At 38.4% G+C, this 21,816-nt stretch overlaps 1 protein-coding gene across 1 annotated transcript; it reads left to right on the top strand.

Annotated features, from left to right (window-relative positions):
• The first annotated feature begins 15,058 nt into the window (after window positions 1-15,058).
• On the top strand, window positions 15,059-20,924 carry LOC149843883 (nascent polypeptide-associated complex subunit alpha-like protein 1). Its single transcript, XM_090000133.1, has 4 exons — window positions 15,059-15,173; window positions 19,124-19,220; window positions 19,960-20,093; window positions 20,339-20,924. The coding sequence occupies exons 1-4, from the start codon at window positions 15,114-15,116 to the stop codon at window positions 20,669-20,671; spliced, it is 624 nt and encodes a 207-aa protein (XP_089856259.1). The 5' UTR covers window positions 15,059-15,113; the 3' UTR covers window positions 20,672-20,924.
• The last annotated feature ends 892 nt before the right edge of the window (window positions 20,925-21,816 follow it).

Raw genomic sequence — 21,816 nt, 5'->3', positions numbered from 1 at the left:
GTTAATAGCTTCTGATTTTCGCACCGATGAAATAATGTCATGGTACAGAAGACCCACTGTCACAAAGACACGCTCTCGAAACGGCATGGATTCGACTTGCATGTCTAATTTTTTTCTTTGAAAAATAGGACACAAGGATACAGTTTTTTTTAATCTATAAAAAACTATTTTTTGGTATTTTAATAATCAAAAATATTTTTTATTGAAATAATACTTAAAACTATTAAAAATATTAAAATACTGACTGCACATGTCAGTGTCTAAGCGTGTCGGCTCGTGTCATGAGGGACACTACCAAAATGGCGTGTCCCTATGACATAGAAGACGGGCGATTTGACAAATCACCTGATCTGTTCTTTGGAGAAACCTGTATCATCAAACTGGTTTCTCATCAAACTCGGGTCAGACGCACGGCAGCACGTCAAAAAAAAAGAAGATGAAATTTGGGTATTTTGCGCAGTTTCAAAACCGCCGCTAAAAGTTTCAGGCACGTTAAAAAAAACAGAACCACGGATTGCGCACGATCAGCGGCGCACAAGTGTCGGACACTTTAGCTGTTTGACGATACAGGTTTCTCCTGTTATTTGATGCAACTAGATGTAATGTTTGATAAATTTAATAGTGGTCAACACTCAGTAAGCTTTCTTGAAAAAATAAGCCTTATAAGGGTCCTATGGTGCCAAGTCTGAGCATATAAATAGGAATTTAATTAATATTTTTGTTTTCTATCAATCGATGAGGTTTTCTTTCGAGTTCCTTTTTGGTTTTAAGACAGTAATAGTCTTGCTTCAAGCTTCTCCTATTATGTCATCTTTATGCATATGAGACGATCCAGCTAAGGTCCAAGTCAACAATCATATCAAAAACCATCCAAACATAAGCCCACCATCGAGTCAAGCACTACGAAAACTAGGCCAGCGTATGGGTCCAGTAGGTCCAAGCATTGGACCATAAGATTTTCAAGAAATTAAACCGGTGTTAAGTTCTAACATAACCGGTTTCATCGACCAAACCGGTTCGAGTTCGAGTCTAATGCTTGTTAAGTAATTGGCAATTAGGCAAGTCAAAAGAAAAAGTATTGCAAGTGTGGATGATTTTTATCAAGACAAGCAATTCCCTTTGGACAAAGCTCAAAATGAGAACACAAATGTTATCCTGACTTTCGCACTCCTAAAACAAGTTCTTTGAGAAGCGAGCTTTCGGTAACTCTGGTCGTTACACATTAGGTCCTGATAGTTATGTGTGCAAGAAGTTTTGAAAGAACATCTTAAAAACTCTAGGCCTTTTTATTAATTCTAAATGCAACCCTATCAAAGGGAGCTCTGATTGTCTGGTAGGAGCAGCTAGGGCACGCCTTTTTGTGTTAGGACGTTGCAGTTTCAAAACCCAACGATATAGTTGTATAACTGGTAGGGTTCTGCCAAATCCCAAAACAAAAAAGTCTAAATGCAACCCTACTTTGTAAAACTGGCAGCATCAGATGATGGAAAATTGATTCTTGGGTATCATTTTACAGGTACTCATACGAGGAAAATTCAAAAAGGTTAAAAAAAAAGACAAAGAACAAAAAGCCTTTCTCTAAACCTAAATTGTATTTTTTTTTTATTATTATTATAGAGGATCCAACATAGTAATGCTATACTCGACAAAAAAAACTATCCTCCAACTTTGATATGGATATTCCATCTATCAATGAGAGAGCAGATCCAAGTGATCTGCCGAATCACTTTTAGAAAAGTGATTTGACATCCTCACCGTCTACAATGTACACAAGGGCATAAGATGAAGCAATGGATGGTGAAGATGTTAAATCACTTTCTTAAAACGACTTGACAGATCACTTGATCTGCTCTTGATTATAACGTTTGGTGGTTGTGTGTGGTTGGCCTATATTGTCCACGTTTGGTGACCATGCACCATATTATCGTGCTTGTCAAAAAAGCCCATATGTTCATAATGTGCTGCTCGATCCAGCACCATGACATGTAACATCAATCCAATCTATATATGTTGAAACTTCAAGGAACACCCTTCAATTTTTTTCCCTTTTTTATTTTATTTTATTTTATTTTATTTTATTTTATGACGAACCCTCACCAAGAACCAGGTCACTTAAAGGGCACGGCGCGCTCCTGTGAGGCAAACCCAGGGCGAGGTCACCGACATCCAAGCCCTTACGGAGCCCACTAGTATGTTTGTCAACTCTAATGCTTAGGCTAAACTCTTGAATTCTACTGCTTGGCAGAGGCGGAAAAAGTTCACTAACTCGAACACATTTTCCGCCACTTTCAAACATGCACTCACTGATAATCCCTTTGAATGTGAAACCTATAACCAATAATAGCAGGTCAGACATGGTTTAGATCTGGGCATTACTAAATCCAAAAATCCAACCTATTCCGATCTTGTCTATTTGGATTCGGAGTCGGATGGGAAAAGGTAATTCGGCCGGATCTGATTAGTCAGATATTTTTTTTACATGTAGTCAGGTTAGATTATCCGTGGATACGGGGAACAAAGCTGCATACTCAATTCAACTTTGATTATTAATACCGAATCGACTAATTAGTTTTAGATTCGGCCGGATAACCGATCCAAACCCGATCTATTGACATCTCCATTGTTAGACATGGACTCTAATCTATCAAGGCCCTTTTAATGGATCTCTCTTCAAAGTTATTGTGGGTATAAAATGAGTTCATGTTGTCACTAGTAAAATGTGGGTACCGCTTTCATTATCAACAGTCACATGCCATCTCCCTTCCTATTGAAATGCAGCTGCTCAAACCTCTCGTGAATTCTTTCAAAAAAATCAAAATGTGAGGCAGGCAGGTTTTCCAAAGTTAGGGTAGTGATTTACTTATAGCCTATAAATGTTAGTACTTTAGGCACACATATCGGATGAAAAAAAAAAGGATCCGATGCTGTGCACAGGGGTTTCATTGGGTCGGATTTGACCTGGACCCGAGTACCAAATCCTATAGGGTCAGGGTTTGGTGATAAATAAGAATGACAGATTACAATGTGGGTCGAACCCGAAAGGTCTGATTAATATATGGAGGCAAGTATGGTTTGTGAAATTTCATACCAAACCTGGGCTCGACCCAAGTTCTCTGTAATTTTTTACTGTAAAAAAAGATAAAAAGTTATTATTTTACTAGGTATGGTCCGGTTTTGGATCATGTAATCCTTATATGATTCGGGTATGGTTTCTCTTATACTGGGTCTGACTTAGGTCCAGACCTGGTACTAGTCTCAATCAGGTCTGGGTCTGCTTCCACCAGGGTCCGAAAAATAGATGACCTGTTGACACATGTCCAACATATGATTGCAGCCGTTTAACCAAATGCATCCAAACAGTCCACATCTGTTCACATTTTTCACCCGTTGGTCCTAGGTTCAACTCCCATCAGGTGTGGGGGTGCCTTTAACGGACACGCTCCCCTCGTAAGGGCTTGGGTGCCCGTGACTCCACCCAAGGTTTACATGCCCATTAAGTGACCTGTTTTTCTACGAGGATTTCTCATCATAAAAAAAGGTTCTCATTAAAAAAAAGATAGTGGACACAAGGTTTTTAATTTTTATTCAATAAAAATTAATTTTAATATTTGGTATTTCGAATATTTTTATTGAAATACAATTAAAAATGATAAATTAAATTAACATATTAAAAATAATAACCATTTAAATTTATGTTTGCTCGTGCGTCCATCGCATGCTCGATGAACGCTCACCGTAAGTTTGTTTTGGTCATGTTCAAAAGTGATCATGCACCTACACACACACACTATATATAATAATAATAATAATAATAATAATAATAATAATAATAAAGTGAATATAATCTAAATACATATGCAATATAAAGTAATAAATTATAAATATAATTATAAATTGAATACAAGTTGTATGTATAAAAGATAAAATGGCGTATCCTGGTCACATTATATACAACTGATTCTTATCTTATATTTAATAGATGGGATCAGGTTAGAGGCACCTCTCCAACATTATCATCAGAGCATCAAGGCTTCTTTTTTGAGCTTGAGCTGGAAGACGAGTCAAAGAAGTCAGAGTACATATTAAACTTATAAGCAAACAAGCAAGGCATTCTTCCTTTACAAATATAGTTCTTCATGTTCTAGATGGACGGCATGTAAAGCACAAAAAAAATGAATGACTGAAAAACAAGCAAAATTATTACAACAAATAAACGATTTACTGGTGAAAGATTCGCACCAGCAAAGGGTTTTAAAGCTTGCACCAGTGTAGCGCGTGCCGCTAATGGCGTAACTTGCGTTATCATCGAGCGCCAATGATGCCCGGGTGTTACTGGCGCAGATTTTGCACCAGAGGTAATCTTCTGTAGTGCAAATTATACGTCGATGACGATTCACATTTAGTTTTTCCCTGTTCTTTACTGACACAAAGACTGCCAGTAATAGCCCTTCACAGGCATATTTCGGGCCAGAGGTAAGTTTCTGTGGCACAAACTATACGTCGATGAAGCTTCAGGTTGAGTTTTTTCCTGTGCTTTACTGACATATAGGGTGAGCCAGTGTACACTTTTATTGGCAAAAATTCTACGCCAATAATAATCCTTCACCAGTATGTTGTATAAATCACAATGAAACACATGTCAATCTGCTAGTGAACATATATAAATGACAATGTTGCTAGGGAGCATATATAAATCACAATGAACACATATTTAAGCAACCTGATACAATTTTATTCAAATGAAATATTGAAATGACTGATTGCCACTTATCGTGTGGAGTTGAGACATCTTCAGTTGTTTTTCCATTCAAACACCGAACAACAGGAGAAGATATCCTGAAACCTGGAGTTCTGTTTTTCCCTCTCTAAAAAATTGTCTCGTCTAATTTCGGTTGAGATGCCCCAGTAGGAATTTTGCTTGATCCTGCTGCTTGTTATTCCTTTGAGGAAAAGATTTTGGATGTATTCCTTTGAGGAAAGTTTGGCTCTGTCTATGGTTGACTGAATTTTTGGTTTGTTTGTATTTTTCATGATAGTGGAGTGAATAAATGTTTTATACTTGTTTTTATGGGTTTCATGACAGCACATTGTTGGCATTTGGTCCCAGTGTAGAGAGAGAGAGAGAGAGAGAGGTCGCTCAAGGTGGAGACGTTCCCATCGCTGCAGTAGTGGACGTGGGAATCGTCGTCATAGAGGTGATGGTTACACGAGGGGGCGCTTTAACAGCGGGACGCCCACCAGCTGGTCGTATTGTGCATTTATTGGAGGTCAGTTTATGGGGGATCCAGTGGCATCAAGCCCGTGATTTCAACGAAGCTTATCTTCTCAATCTACTTCATTGACTCCTGAAATGCATCTCAGAACGCGACTTCCATATTTTTTATTAGGATTTCTTCCTGAAACTGTCCCGAACACTTAAGGATTGCCTTGATGTTGGCTCCCTAAAATGGTCGTGTGTTCATTCATTTTTTAACAGGGTTCCTATGCAGGTCCTACAGAACTGAGATATCAAGATCTCGCTTATGTTCCTTCTTCTATATGCAATGTCCCAAGCTAAAAAACCTTGATCGATGTCCTCTCCGGTCCAGGTTAGTGGGTATTACTTTCTTGAGGAAAAAGTGCAAAGTGAGCATAGAGATAACATGACATGATTTTTTTTTTTCAAATTAAATTATTCTCCTAACATAACCATGTTCATATCAGCTACATCATCCAACTGAAAAACACATATTTACAAAAGGTTTAATAAATAAAGACAGTAAAGTAAAAGTCTCTGCATAGTTTTTTGGCCATCTGCAAAGACCTGTGGATGAAAGTAGCTACGGCGACCTACCTCAAATAAATCTTCTCGAACCTATAATTGTAATTATTAAAAGGGTGAGCCTAAAACCCAACAATAAATAATTATAAATAATTTAAAACTTTAACTTACAACTATAGTGGACTCTAAGCCTCTAGTCTTAGTGTCATTTTTAACATAGAACATACAAATTTGTCTCTTTTAAATTTTCTCATTATCTTTCTCAAACTCCCAAGTTAGTATTCACTCAATGCTAATTACTATACTAGATTGACTATAACGGTAATAGCTTAAATTCTATGGTGTTGACAAAATTATGAACCATTCTGAGCTATCCCGACTGGAATCACTAGGCAATGCAGTGAAAGATGACCCAATGTAGCTAGCTAGAGAGTCGGACTGAGGATTTATATACCTACCCCTAAGGTTCGTGGTTCATGCTACTTCGTGATCACCCTAGAGACTCACTCATTGTGTGAAAATAACTCCTATGATATTTTATGCAACTCTCATTTTCCCATGTGAACTACATCAAGTTTATTTAATCTCTATCATAAGCAAATTTATCAGAATATTCCTAGGATTCCTATATTCATAAATATCTAAGCATGTGAAAGATGCAGTGTCTCTACATCAATAAATCACAGGTGGTCCACACTTATGGCAACTCTCACTCTTATGGCTATCATGTAGCACTTTTCATTCATCGCCTCTTTCAAGATTTATGGGGTAAGTCTAGTATGCTATGATAACTCAAATCTCGCAATAAGCATAACTGAAAGAAGTGACTCAAGTACTCAGTTTTATTTTTATGCATGTAATTCTATGTTCTCATGTTCAATATATGTATTTTTGTCTAAAATATAATATTTCTCTAATCATGCATATCATATTGAAACTCAGGAGTACATGAAATCATTTTATGCATGGTAGCTAACTCATATACTTTCATTCTATCTCTCAACGATGCATATTTCTAGAAATACAGCTACATAACATGCAAGGTAAAGACTACATTCTCAAGTATATATAATTTCATGTAATTATCTCATATATGCAAACAAACACGTTGTTTATTGTTAAATAGACATGCTTATAATATCCCTTACCTCGAATGCGAATATTGCACTCTAGTCCGTAGTCGAGTATCTCGCGACTCTAGTAATAGAATTTGATCATCACACAAGCATATTTATATGCACAAATAGACATTATTTATACTTTATCAAAATTACTAAAATACTCATCTTGAGGTAGTATGTCAGACCTTGATTTTCGTGCCTCTAGATTAGTAAAAAATACAGAATGCGTAGATTTCTTTTTGCGACACAAATTCATTGCACTAAATCTCACTAAATTCTAAGTTTGGGGTGCGGAGTTATGCTCAATTTGACTTGACCCAACCTAGGTCAAATAGGTTTGGTCTGAGTTCAGAACACTAGGTTTACTAAACCTAGTCTGAACCCAACTAGGTTCGGGTTCAGACCCATCTGAACTCTCTAAAACTCATCTCGAATCTGCTGATTAAATAGTGTAGATCCATATCCAGTTTGGTGTAATTGGATTAGACCCAAACTAGACTAGTTCAATTCTATCCCAATCAAGAGCTAGAGTTGATCCTTTCCATAATAGACTAGACTGAATCTAGTCATAAATCATAATTGATCCATCTCGCTATAGACTGGATCTAAATCTAATTTTGATCTGGATCCAAGACTAATCCATCCAGATTGGATCTAGACATAGTTCTATCTGGATCTGATTCAACTTAGATTGGTCCATGTTAACTGGATCAAATTGGACTCAGATCCAGACCCAAACAAGGAACAAAGACCATGTTAGACCCAACCCAGTCGACTTGGTCCGTTTCAGTCAACCGAGTCAAGTTCAAGAACTCGTTGACTAGACTCGTTCTAGACTGACCCAGACTGGGTCAGTCTTAGTCAAATCTGACCCGGTCTGGATTCACACTTAGATTGGTTCGGTCAGACAGACTCGGTCCAATTCAACCCGGACCAGCTTGGTCGGCCGAGACACATATTTTTTTCTCTAAGTTGGTTTGATCTAGGTCTCACCCAGACTGACCTAGCTGAGTCTTGACAGACTCGACTCACCCAGCTGAGGGGTCGAGGTTGCTGGCAGCCTCCAATAGTCACCTCTCTCTCTCTATTACGATGTTGGCAACCATGGTTGTTGACCATCTCTCCATAAACTAGCTGGCAGCCATGGTTGTCGGCTTCTTAAGGAATAACAAAAAATAAAGAAAACAAGTGGGGAGGGGTGTGTTGTTACCTACGGTGGCCATCGATGGTGCTCCGACGGTTGCCTCCCTCTCATTTTCCCAACTCTCTCCACTCTTTTTCTCTCATTTCAGTGGGGCAAAGAGACTCACCATGAGGGCACTTTATAGAGCCCTCACGGTGGGTGAGGATAAGCCCCACCCTCCCGATAATGGGGGGGGGGGGGGGGAGAATCGAGAGAAGAAAGCGATTCCTCAATTTGAGAAACTATTTTTTTCACTCTCACCTCATTCTATTTTTGTAATTAATCTTTTCCACTCGATGCAGTCGGGTAGGTATTATAATTCTACCTCTTTAAAAGAATATTCATCCTGAATCTTACCTGGAACAATTACAGAAGTTGTGCACGAATATCTGACTCACCCTCCCAAGTAGCCTCACTCCTGTTGTGATGCCTTTATCTAACCAGAGCTAGTTGTATGACTTTGTTTCTTAACTTCTGTTTCTTTCAAATTACATCCTCCTACTCTTGAACTACCTCTACATCTGCTTCTATGAGGTTGTCTCTTTCCTTAGTCTTCATGTAGGCTAGAATTTCAACACATCATTCTCGAATGTATGATGTAATTGTTGGTTTTGCTAACTTTCTAATACCCTAAAATGTGAAAGTTGAAATCTGGGGGTTTGAAAACTAATACACTTCCTTCTACAGTCAATAGTGGCATGATGGTTGGATAACCAGTCAATGCCTAGAACCACATTTATATCCTTGAATTCTAATTGCAGAAGGTTTACAGAGAACTCATGGGTTTGTCTATACATACAACATGGTTCTTATTCTCAATGTTTACCATGTCAGAATCTCATATAAGTGTTTTTATCGGATAAGGAATGTTTAATTGTGATGGTGCAACCGATAACAGTTTTACAAAAGATAAGGTGGTGAAACTATGTGTGGTTCTAGAATCGTACAACACATGTGCAAAAACTCCAGAGATAAGGAGAGTACCTTTCACCATATCAGGACTATCAAGGGCTTCTTGGAGGGTGACAACATACACTCAGCTAGGAACTGTTAGCTTCTACTTTTGAGTTGTGTTGTCCCTTTGGTCAGGTTAAGAACATTTGTTGGCATAGTGACCCCTTTAATTGCAATTATAGCATCCGACATTCTTTATTTCACATGGCCCTTCATGTTTTCATAGGTCACAAGTTCTGCACTTGTCACTAGGATGAGTCTGGTCTTACGTCCTCTGCCTCTTTGCCTGATGTTCGCCCGAAGTATTATTCTTTTGTTTGTTGTCATGCCCACTATTCTGACTTTCATAAAGTTTTTTGTGCCTCTTATGGTAGTGTCCACCATATTGAAACTTTCTCTGAGAAGTCTCGAGCATGTCATAATTGTTGGTTTTGAAATATTCCTTCGCCTTAGGCTTCTCCTTTATTCTATGGTCTCAAAACTCATATCTTGATGCAAAATCAACAAGCCGACTGTACTTTCTATCTTACAGCAACCCTACCAACCTTAGAATTTTGGGCATCAAGCCTTTTTTAAAGTGTCTGCACTTCTCTTTCTCCACCTTCACCAAAGACTGCGAAGTGGGAGAAGGAGTTAAATTGGGTTGTGTATTGCACCAACGTCATGCTTCATTGGAGCAACTTTTTGAATTCCTCTTCTTTATCTATTTTCTTGCTCCTCAAGAAGAATTGTCTGTTGAACCTCTTCACGAAAGTGAACCAGGATAAGTAAGTGTCTGGTTCTAGGATGTTTCAGATGACTCTCCACCAGTGTTCAGTGTCACTCGTAAGGTTGGACACAACCCCCCAGACTCGTTGCTCCTCTGGGCAATGAATGACATCCAATGCTTTCTCCACTTGCATCAACCATTTTTTCACTATAACACCATCTAGGGTGCCATCGAACAATGGAGGCTGCATATTCTTGAACCTTTTAGCACAAGAAGTAACACCTGCAATAACAATATGAGGCTAAACATGTTGTTCACGTGTGGTCTGCTGTAGCTCATACAGGATCCACTCAGTAGTGTACTCAGGAGGTACTCTTGTGTTCACTTTAGCATGACTTCTCTTTAAATGGGTTGGTGGAGAATCCATACTCTACACTCCATTACTGCGAGGAACACAACTACCGGATATGTGGGATGAAGAAGGGCTCTTTTGGAAGATGCACCTTTGTGTTCATTATTCTTTGGCACTGCATTTGATTGTACTCGCTCATGTATGGTTGTATGTGTCTCCCTCAATAAATACGAAGTCCCTCTATGAGTGACCATTATGTACTACATTGCAATTCGTTATAAGTTTACCTTATTAAACTTATTTAATTATGTTAACACGAGACATGATCATGCACACACATCACAAGGATTTTCTTAACAAACATTTTATTAAAATTCAAATGCAGTACATTAGTAAAAACATCAAAAGCACTAAACTAATGATTACTGACATCACTTACATCTATTTACATCTAAAATAAAAATTAAAACTAAAATTAAAATTTTCTTTGTATCTGTCGAGTTCGTAGCATTAGAAATCTAGTTCAACCTATAGGTAGGTGATGTCGGAGTATAGGTGGGCGCTTCTTCTTCTTGTTCATCCGATGAGTTTCCTTGATTCACTATCACTCGATGTTATGATACCACCTTCTCTAGCATGCACCTTAGCCCAGGTTGTAGTTAGTGGTGCCTGATAAGGAAATGGTAGCCTAATTCCACAAGGTTGCATAATAATAGGTGCACAAGGCACAATTGCTCGTGCTGCACCCATTCTCACACATCACAAGGATTTTCTTAACAAACGTTTTATTAAAATTCAAATGCAGTACACTAGTAAAAGCATAAAAAACACTAAACTAATGATTAGTGACATTCACTTACGTTTATTTACATCTAAAATAAAAACTAAAACTAAAATTTTCTCTGTATCTATCGAGCCCGTAACATTGGAGATCTAGTTCGGCCTATAGGTAGGTGATGCCGAAGTATAGGTGGGCTCTTCTTCTTCTTGTTCATCTGATGAGTTCCCTTGATTCACTATTACTCGAGGTTATGATACCACCTTCTCTAGTATGCGCCTTAGCCTACGTTGCAGTTAGTGGTGCTTGATAAGGGAATGATAGCCTAATTCCATAAGGTTACATAAAAATAGGTGGAGAAGGCATAGTTGCTCGTGCTGCAACCATTCTCCTCTCCTCAGCCTGCACCTCCATGGTCGTGGTTGTTACCTTTCTGTTGGTAGCTTCCAACCCAGCTCGGCTAGGTCTGCCCATAGCGACTTTATAACTTGCACGAGACATGTGATATCCTCGTGCACTCATTATTGACCCTCTACCACCCAGAGGAATGACAGAAAGGGCTCGTGTTCTGGTACCATCTTTTCTCACAACTGACATTCAATCTCTAATTGCTCCCCCTCGAACCGCTTGAACACCCTGACAGTAGAACCAGTGAGTTTCATAATCATTGGGTTGTGGTTGCTATCTTCTAGTAAGATGTGGTGCTGGGAGACCTCTCAATCGGTCATCAGTCATCCCTTGAGTGAGGTGCCCTATGTCAAAAATAGCAAGAGCTATCAAGGACACCACCGCAGCGATGTGGTCACACAGAGTAGAGACACTATTTTTGTTGATATTTGGGTTCTCTATTCCTAATCAAGAATTAACCCTAGTCAATAGGTTTATAATTAATAAAGACTTGATCTTTAGTTTATTGAATCACTCACGAATGATGTAGCTTTTATGCCAAACCTGACTCTAATACCACTTTATAACACCCCGATCTGGGACCTCTCGAGTCTGGGTTTATGGGTATTACTTCTAGAATGAACAAGGGCAAAGTGAGCACAGAGAAAACATGACATAATTTTTTTTTTCAAATTAAAGTATTCTCTTAACATAATCATGTTTATATCAGCTACATCATCCAACTCAAAAACATCTATTTACAAAAGGTTTAATAAATAAAAATAGTAAAGTAAAAGCCTCTGCATGGTTCTCTAGCCAACTGCAAACACTTGTGGACGGAAGTAGCTATGTCGACCTACGCCAGATAGATCTTCTAAAGCCTACAATTGTAATTCTTAAGTGGGTGAGTCTAAAACTCAGTAAGAAATAATTATAAACAATTTAAAACTTTGACTTACAACTATAGTGGGTTCTAAGGCCCCAATCTTAGTTTAGTTTTTATCACAAAAAATATAAGTTTGTCTCTTTTAAATTCTTCCATTGTCTTTTTCAAACTCACAAGTTAACATTCACTCAATGCTAACTGATATACTAGATTTGCTATATCGGTAATAGGCTACTATGGGCGTAGCAACCCGTGTAGAATACCCAAATTATATAGTGTTAGCCAAACTATGAACCATTCTGAGCGATCTTGGCCGGAATCACTAAGCATTGCAGTGAAAGAGGACCCACTGATAGATAGTCGGAGAGTCAGATTGATAAGCTATACCTGCTCCTAAGGTTTGTGGTTCATGTTACATCCTTATCACCCTAGAGTCTCATTCATTGTGTGAAAATAACTCCTAGGATATTTTAATTATACAACTCTCATTTCCCCATGTAAACTACATCAAGTTCATTTAATCTCTATCACAAGAAAATTTTCAGAATATTCCTAGGGTTCTTATATTCATAAATATCTAAGCATGCAAAAGATGTAGTATCTCTACATCAATAAATCATCGATGACCCACACTTATGGCAGCTTTCACTCTGATGGTTATCAGATAGCACTTTTCATCCATCGCCTCTTTTGATATTTATGGGGTAAGTCTAGCATGCTATGATAACTCAAATCGAATGAACTCAAGAAAATACTCAAATACTCAGTTCTATTCTTATGCATGTAATTCTATATTCTCATGCTCAGTATATGTATTTTTGTCTAAAATATAATATTTCTCTAATCATGCATATCATATTGAAACTTAGGAGTACATGAAATCATTTTCTGTATGATAGCTAACTCATATGCTTTCATTCTATCTCTCAACGATTCACACTTCTAGAAATACAACTACATAACATGCAAGGTAAATACTACATTATCAAGTGTATATAATTTTATGCAACAATCACATACATGCAAACAAACACATTGTTTATTGCTAAATTGACATGCTTATAATATCCTTTACCTTGAATGTGAGCGCTACACTCTAGTTTGCAGTCGAGTCTTTCTCGACTCTAGTAATAGAATCTGATCATCACAGAAGCATATTTATATCAACAAACAAATATTCTTTATACTTTGTCAAAATTACTAAAATACCCCTTTTAAGGTGATCTATCAAGCCTTAATTTTTGTGCCCCTAATTTGTTTAGAACCATAGAACCATTAATTTTTTTTGTGACACAAATCCAATGCATCAAACCTCACTAAATTCTTAATTCGGAGTGCAAAGTTATGCTCATTTTACTTAATTAGATATCCGGTTACATACAAGGATAATTTGGTCATTTCAACTCTGTGCGATTTGACCTGACCTAGCATAGGTCAAACCGGTTCAGTCTGAGTTTAGAACACTAGGTTTACTAAACATAGTATGAACCCAATTAGGTTCAAGTTCAGACCCATATGGACTCTCTAAAACTTGTCTCAGATCTGCCTATTAAATGATGTATATCCATATCCAATTTGGTGTAACTGGACTGAACCCATATCGGACTGGTTCAGTTCTATCTCAATTAGAAGCTAGAGCTGATCCAATCTAAGACAGACTAGACTAGATCCATCTAGCTATAGACTGAATCGAGATCCAGTTCTAATCTAGATTCAGGATTGAACCATCTAGATTTAGACTAGATCCAGACCCAGTTCTGATATGGATTCAGGACTAATCCATCTAGATTTAGACTAGATCCAAACCTAATTTTGTCTGAATCTGATCCAACTTAGATTGGTCCGGATCAACTGGACTGAACTGGATTGAGACTCAGTATGATCTAATTCAATTCTGACTCAAACAAGAAACCGAGACCTTGTCAGACCCGACTCGTTCGACAGTCTAGTTCGATCAAAATCGGTTGGGTCAACCGTGTCAAGTTCAAGAACTCGTTGACTAGACTCGGTCTGGACTGACTCAAACCTGGTCGATCTTTGTCAGACCTGACCTGGTATGGGTTCACACCCAGACTAGTTCGGTCAGACGAACTCAGTTTGGTTTAGCCTCGACCAGCATGGTCGATCGAGACACATATTTTTCTCTAAGCTGATTTGCCCAACTGAGTCTTGACATACCCGACTCACTCAACTGAGGGGTTGAGGCTTACTCCCCTACCCTCTCTCTATTACGATGGCGACAACCATGGTTGCCGGCCATTTATCCTTAAATTCATCAACAACCATGGTTGCTGGCCTCTTAAGAAAGAATAGAAAAATAAAGAAAAGAGGGAGGGAGGGTGGAGGGGCAGGTTGTTACTTGCAGTGGCCGTTGACGATGCTTCGAAAGCTGCCTTCCTCTCGTTTTCCCATCTCTCTTCACTCTCACTCTCCTTTTTTGATGCGAGAAAGGCTCATAGTGAGAATAGCCCTCATGGTGGGTGAGGATAAGCCTTAAGCTCCCAATAATAAGGGTGCAAGTTTTATCCTAGTACCCCACAATTGAGAGAAAAAGTGAATTCTTCAATTTGGAGAACCGTTTTTCTCACTAGCCTCATTCCTTTTTTTTTAATTAATCTGCCCAAGGAGCAGGGGTCTTAGCATCGGACTTTTATGCTGCCAGCACGACGACTGTAGGTATGGCAAGCTGAGCCAGCGCCACCAGGTCTGCCGGCTGCAGTTTCTGGTCATAAAAAAAATAAAAAAGACATCCATTGTTTTCAAATTAAGAGGAAGACAACTAACAGGGAAAAGCAACGCACTTCTATCCAAACACGGGCTAAATCTTCGAGGCACAATCGTCATTTGCGTATCAAACAAGGGTACCCTAAGGAATAGAAAGAAAATCTAGGGTATGTATTGTCAGCAAACACCAAATTGGGTCTCTCTCTCTCTCTCTCTCTCAGGGTTTTTGGTTCTCTCTTCCAGAAGCGGAACACCACCATGACTCAGAAGACTCAAGAAGAGCTTCTCGCCACTCATCTCGAACAGCAAAGGCTTGATGTGAGATTTTCTTTTCCTCTCCCTCTTTCTTCTTGCTTTTTTCAATTTGGTGTCTATAAATTTGTCAAAAAATTTTGGGGTTTTTGGGTGTTCTAGGGTTTCTACTGGATTCTTCCTTTTTTTTACTGAAAGATTTTTTTGTGGGAACAATCTTGTGTCTCTCGATACGTTTTCTTTTGCGGGATCGTTGGGGTTTTTGGGTGGTTCTGGGGGTTTTGGTTGTTTCTTGTGGATGGTGCGTTTCTTTGCTATCTTGTGTAAACTTGTTGTAAAAATTCGACATTATTTGCACGATTGGTTTTGATTGGAATGGTGTTGAAGTTTCTGCGGTTCATAGTCTTGAATTATCTTCTCATATCTCCTTTGTTTTTTTTTTTTGCATTTCAATTGGTTCAATTGCTCTCTCTCTCTCTCTATATGTGTGTGTGTGTGTGTGTGTGTGTGTGTGTGTGTGTGTGTGTGTGTGTGTGTGTGTGTTGCAAAGTGCAAAGTGCAAAGTTTTATCTTTTTTCTGATTTTGTATGTTGTATGGGATTATTATTATTATATTTTTTCTGACTCTGTATGTTATATGAGATTATCAAAGCTTTCGTTTTTAATTTGAAGAATGCATTTTATGGGATCTGTGTGCTTGTTTGATTTATCATTTGTTTTAGTTAGTTTTATGGTTTGGAGCGGTTCTAGATCTCGACTGAGTTCATCCTTTTTCTTTTGCACTTTTGGTTGCATTCATCGATTGCTTTTTCTTTTTTCTATTTCATATTGCATTTTAGACTCTGTTTGGGAGATATGCATTGAGATGGAAACACCATCGCCATATGTTACCAAAATATGGTTTTGCCAAAATCTTGTGTTGACGATGGAGTTGCCAAAAACATCCTCTTGTGAATGGTGTTGAAATGTGGTGTTGGGGCTTTCAACTCCATTCTTAATGTAGTGTTTTGGCAACAACACTACTCCCAAACAGCCAAGAGCATGATAGAACTGGTGGATCCCACGTCAGTCCTCCGATTTAAGGCTCCCAAACAGGGCCTTATTTTATGTGGAATGGGAACAGGTTCATGATATCGTTTGGAATGATTGATTGGAATGGTCATATCTTGTTGTCTTATTTTTCGGGAGCAGTCTAGGTTTTAGAACTTAGATGGTTCTCCAGGTCCAGGCATTTCTGGGTTTTGGTGGTAGTTCTTGCTCTTGGATGGTTCAGTCCTGTCTCTAAGCAAGGGTTTTTGTTAGCAACTGACATCTTCTGTTATTTATTTTATTCTTTTATAGTGTCCATGTATTTGAGGATTTTGATAATTCTGGGTTTCAAGGCATTTCCCGGTCTCTGGTTGTAGTTATTAGTCTTTGACAGAAATTTCTGGTTTTAAGGGAGTGTTTTGTTGGTGCTTTACATCTTTTATTATTTATATTTTCTTTTCTTATATGTTGTAGACTTCTAGTTGCCATTTTGTGCAAAATGATGGCATGTACTGTCTTTTTAGATGTAGATAAACCACTTTCTAATAGCTGATTGGCTTTTCATGGAATCCCTGAGAGGTTTGAGTATTACACATGTAGCTCTTGGTATTGAGAGATCCGATGGTGATTCAGGATTATTGGCTAGTAGCTATAGAATTCTCTTTAATGTATAAGATTTTGGACTAGTAATCATTTGATATTCCTTGTGTTTGCAGTTAGTGAATTTAGGGTTTCAATGTCTTTGGGATTTTTCGTTGTTTTATGTTTCTTATTATGTTAGGTGCTCTGCTATTGCTTAGTTGTTACATTGCATTTGGTTTCTTTTTAAAGTGTCATTTTATAATTTATGTGTGATATTTTGGCTTTGCTGTATTTTAGGGCACTTACTATATTATGATTGTTTCCTGCATTCAATATTTCCTCACAATTTCTGATTTTTTTCCCTTTGCTTCTCCAAATGTTTCAATTGTTCTTGACAACATTGTGCATGTGGATAGAAGTCACAAGGTTAGTCAAGTTTGTTTTGGGCTTTTAGACTTGTAGTATCGCCCTAAGCATTAGTTCTTATTCTTGGTTCTTCTAGAATCTCACTAGCCAAATATGACTGTGGGTTCTTTTGCTACATCCTTTAGATTAGACCATCTATGACCAACTTCTGGCATGTTAACTGCACTCAGATTATTTAGTTTGTATTGTTCACAACTATGTAAAAAGGCATCGTGCTATCCTGCATACTAGGTCGGACCTTGTTGATTTTGTGCCACCTGCCACTACTGTAAGTCTGTCATTTTCTTTTTCTAGCATTTTTCTGAACAGGGTGAAAAACAAAAAATGATAAAAGCTACAAAAATTGATGCAATGCTTGTATCACTCATTGAGTTGTTGATATCCATTTGGATTGTCTGAAAAGGACAATTTTTACCTGGTGTTGGTAGTTTAAATCATTGTCATCATTATCGCTGATATTTTGAAAATATCATGATATTATCGGCAAATCCAGGTCAGCCGATAATATTGGCAAAATATAATATTTTCAAAATATCGCCAGGAACAAAACTATCATGATAATATGGTGATATTAAAAGTGATATTTTTGAAAAAAAAATCTTATTTTATATGTTTTAATCCCATCTTTTGCTTTCTTTTTGTATTTTAAAAGCTTTTCAAAGTTATTTCCATGGTTGCCAGTTGAGGAAGCGGGAGCGGGAAGCGATACGGGAAGCGGGAGCGGGAAGCGAGGCACTTTCAAAATTTTAGGAAGCGGGGAAGCGTGGGACCACTTAGGAGCGATTCGGGAAGTGTCTCGGAAGCGACCTAGGAAGCGTCTCGGAAGCGAGGGGGAAGCGAAAAAAATAAAAATAAAAAAAAAAATACAAAAAAATTGAAAAAAAAACAGGGGAAGCGAGGGGAAGCATGGGGGAAGCGTGATGGGAAGCGCGCTTCCCATTAAAGGGAAGCGCGTCCCCCATTAAAGGGAAACGCGTCCCCTATTAAAGGGAAACGCGCTTCCCAAAAAAGCGGGACGCTTCCCCCCACGCTTCGGAAGCGCGACGTTTCGCGCTTCCGAAGCGCGCTTCGGGGAAGCGCGCTTCCCCTTTTAGCTAGGCGCTTCCGGTAACTCTGGTTATTTCCTTATACTTTTCCAAGAATACGTATTATTTTCTTATATTTTTATTATTTTCATAAATTTTTTATTTTTAAAACTCGCGAGATTTTGTCGTGATTTTCCAACTTTTGAAAATCTCTCTGAGAAATACCCTCCTCGAGAAAATACCTTGAACAATATAGGTGACTATGGTTTAAATCAGTTGGACTCTCTTCATGATATCATAGATGGTCAACCATCAATAGATGCTCTTGATGGATTGTGATCTAAGTGAGATTGAAAACAAATGTCATGTGCTGAATTTTGACAATTGAGGGAGCAATTAAGGATGGATGGTTTCTCTGCGCCAAGTTGTCCTCTGTCATTGTGATTTTTGTGAATATTCTACTTCTACTCTTCTAGTTGACTATATGCATTCTATCATCCCATCCGAATGAAAGGTCCTTATTACAAGTGATGAGCAGGTTCACAGTTAGTCTGTTCCATGGTAAACTGTTTTCATGAGAAACAATTTTCCACCTTGTTTATTGGTGTTTTAGTCTGTTCAGTGACTCTGTGCTGATTGCATGATTTTCTGATTTGGTGCCATCCGTATTGTGTTTGAACTTTGAAATCTTTACCCAAGAGTGATACATATGGTTTTCTAGCTGGGTGATGCTCTACATTGACTTGTACCAAGCTACAAGTTGATGAAAACTGATATGATGTGCCTTAACCTCAGCTGCCTGATGCTCTGGCTCAGCTGGTCGATTGTCTCTTCCTGTTATGGTGCATGTGTCTGTGAGTATGTGTGCACCTGGTCATGCTGAGGTTTGACTGTCAGGAAGCAATTTATAGTTAGCATTAAGTGTAACTAGTTTTGGGAAACTATTGTATACAGCCAGATGAGCCAGTTCTTGAAGATGAGGATGATGACGACAACGACGATGAAGATGAAGATGAAGATGAAGATGATGAAAACGATGAACATGTTGAAGGTATTACTTTCATTTCATTCATTTGAATGATCCTTGTATGCTTTTTTGAATTCGTTGACACATCTCTTGATGCATGTCTGACAATTCCGAACCCATGGACATAAGGAAGACATAATTAAGAAGACATGTTGATCTATGCTAGGGGTGTGCTTGCATGCACGCATTGTGCTCAGCAACCATATTGGTTCTACCATGTACATAAACAAAGATGGTCGTTATATTTAGTTGGAATATATCCTTCGGTGCTATATCCGTTGGCTGCTATGTTACCGCGACACGGCACTTAGGGTGCCGTACCCGTGTCGACATGGGTACTGGTACCTGGATACGACATTTGCCGTGTCCTATATTATATTATATATTATATTTTCAATATATAATATATATTTTTCAGTATATATTTAGCTGTGTCCCTGTACCCACATTTTTTGGAATTGCCGTGTCGTACCCTCCGTACCCATACCCATACCCGTGCCTGTACCCCCACCCATACCCAGGTGACATAGGTTGGCTGGTATCTTAAATGTATGTCAGTCCAAATGTCAGTATTGGCTCATAAATTGGCAGAAATAATTTGCCAACTTCCTTTCTGTTTCATACTCTCCTGTTTATCTCCATGTGCATATGGAACATTTTATCCGAGCCATCAAATTTCTACTTTTCTTGCTTGGGTTTGTTTCTGCACCTCTGCAACTCTAATGTGCATGCTTGAGGGTTAACTTCTTTTTTGTGTAAACAGGGCAACATGAAGGGGATGCAAACAGCAGATCTAAACAAAGCAGAAGTGAAAAAAAGAGCCGCAAAGCTATGCTGAAGCTTGGCATGAGACCCATTCCTGGAGTTAGTCGTGTCACAATCAAGAAGAGCAAGAATGTTGGTTAACTCAATCCTCTAATCCTTTATTTCCAGTTTTCTTCAATACTTGGATAAAATTTAGGCCTTTCCAAGTTCACTTTATTTAGTATGTTGAGTCTAGAATTAGGTCTGCTTGCACATACTTTGACAATCTGAGTTTTCTTTCTATGAAGTTGGTCAGACCTATTAAACTTTTCACTTATTTCTGTTTTTCTTTTTTTCCCAATATCCTAATTGCTTTCTTCCTTGTGTGAGCATTACAGATATTATTTGTTATTTCAAAACCAGATGTCTTCAAGAGTCCGGCTTCAGATACCTACGTTATATTTGGAGAGGCCAAAATAGAGGATTTGAGCTCCCAACTGCAAACACAAGCTGCAGAGCAATTCAAGGCTCCTGATCTCAGCCATGTCATCTCCAAGCCGGAAACTTCCGCGACAGCACAGGATGATGAAGATGTTGATGAAACTGGTGTCGAGCCCAAGGACATTGAGCTTGTAATGACGCAGGCAGGGGTCTCAAGGGCCAAGGCTGTCAAAGCTCTCAAGGCAGCTGATGGCGACATTGTTACTGCCATTATGGAGTTGACAAACTAAGGAATGTTGGGGCAGTTTCTCAGTTTTTTCATACTAAGAACTGGTTTTGTTTCTTCTCGTAAGGTTTTCTTTTTCAGTTATAGATGGGCATTGGTCCATTGTTTTTAGTATATTTTTGCAAGCTAAAGTTGATACCTTGTATGAGTTTTTTTCTTTTTCTTTTTTTGTGTCATCTTGTTGGTGACACTTTCTGGTTCTGTTGGTCACGGTCATGAAGCTTTTAATGGAAGGCATAATGTTGCTCTTCTTTTCACTTTTTCTTTTTCCCCAAGGGTTAGATTATGTATGGTAGTCTTTTATCTATCCTATTTTCTGGTTTACGACTCTTATTGTCATGGTCCCTTGGAAGACCTGATTCTTTTTGGGCTAAAGTGGTTATGTCCTGCTTCACTAGGCTCCCCAATGAACTGGGGTAAATTCCCTTGGAAGACCTGATTCTTTTGGGGCTAAAGTGGTTATGTCCTGATTCACTAGGCTCCCCAATGAACTTGGGTAAAATTTTCATTTTTTTTTGTTGTCCATGATTTGCTGCTCCTGTTTTGTTAGAGCTAGGTTTAGTTGGTTCATGTGTTCTGATATATGGTTCCACTCTCCCATTTGCAAGTTTGGCTCCCTTTTGTTACTAGGATTAAGCCTTTATAGGAATTCGAATGATTGAAATGAGAAGTTACCCAGTATCTTAGCTAGAGTTATTAGCTTTTAAGACTGTTCTTAGTCTGCCTTTACTATTCTTTTTCTTGAGAAGTGTTCCAGTCCAACAGGTATTGCATTTCTGCCTTCTCTGACTGGCTCTCATTATGAATCGTTCTATCTTTGATTTGTATAGTAATAAGACCGTTTCCCAAACACCGTTTTCTGCAATGCAAAGCAATGCGTTTATTTTTTAGTTGTCGTTGTGAGAGGCTGTGTAAGGAGTTCATTTTTTGGGATTCGTGGAGAATTCTGAAGACCAAATAAGTGGGTGCTTAAAAGGGGGAGCTTCTCATTCTTGGTTCTCCTGTAGCTCTATACCCTGGAACCACAAGAATCTTTAGAATGAGTTTCCAACTCAGCACCTTTTGTTTTGACAAGAGTTTTTTTTTGTGTTTATGAGTGCACCAAGATAAAAGTTGTAAGCTGGGTTTGTTGGTTGGTGTAATGGGGTG

The sequence above is a fragment of the Nuphar pumila genome, chromosome 3 (genome assembly GCF_984573655.1).
Source record: "Nuphar pumila chromosome 3, dmNupPumi1.hap1.1, whole genome shotgun sequence".
In the NCBI taxonomy this organism is placed as follows: Eukaryota; Viridiplantae; Streptophyta; class Magnoliopsida; order Nymphaeales; family Nymphaeaceae; genus Nuphar; species Nuphar pumila.
The sequence above is the reverse complement of the archived record's forward strand: the minus strand, read 5'-3'. Positions and strand labels throughout refer to the sequence as shown.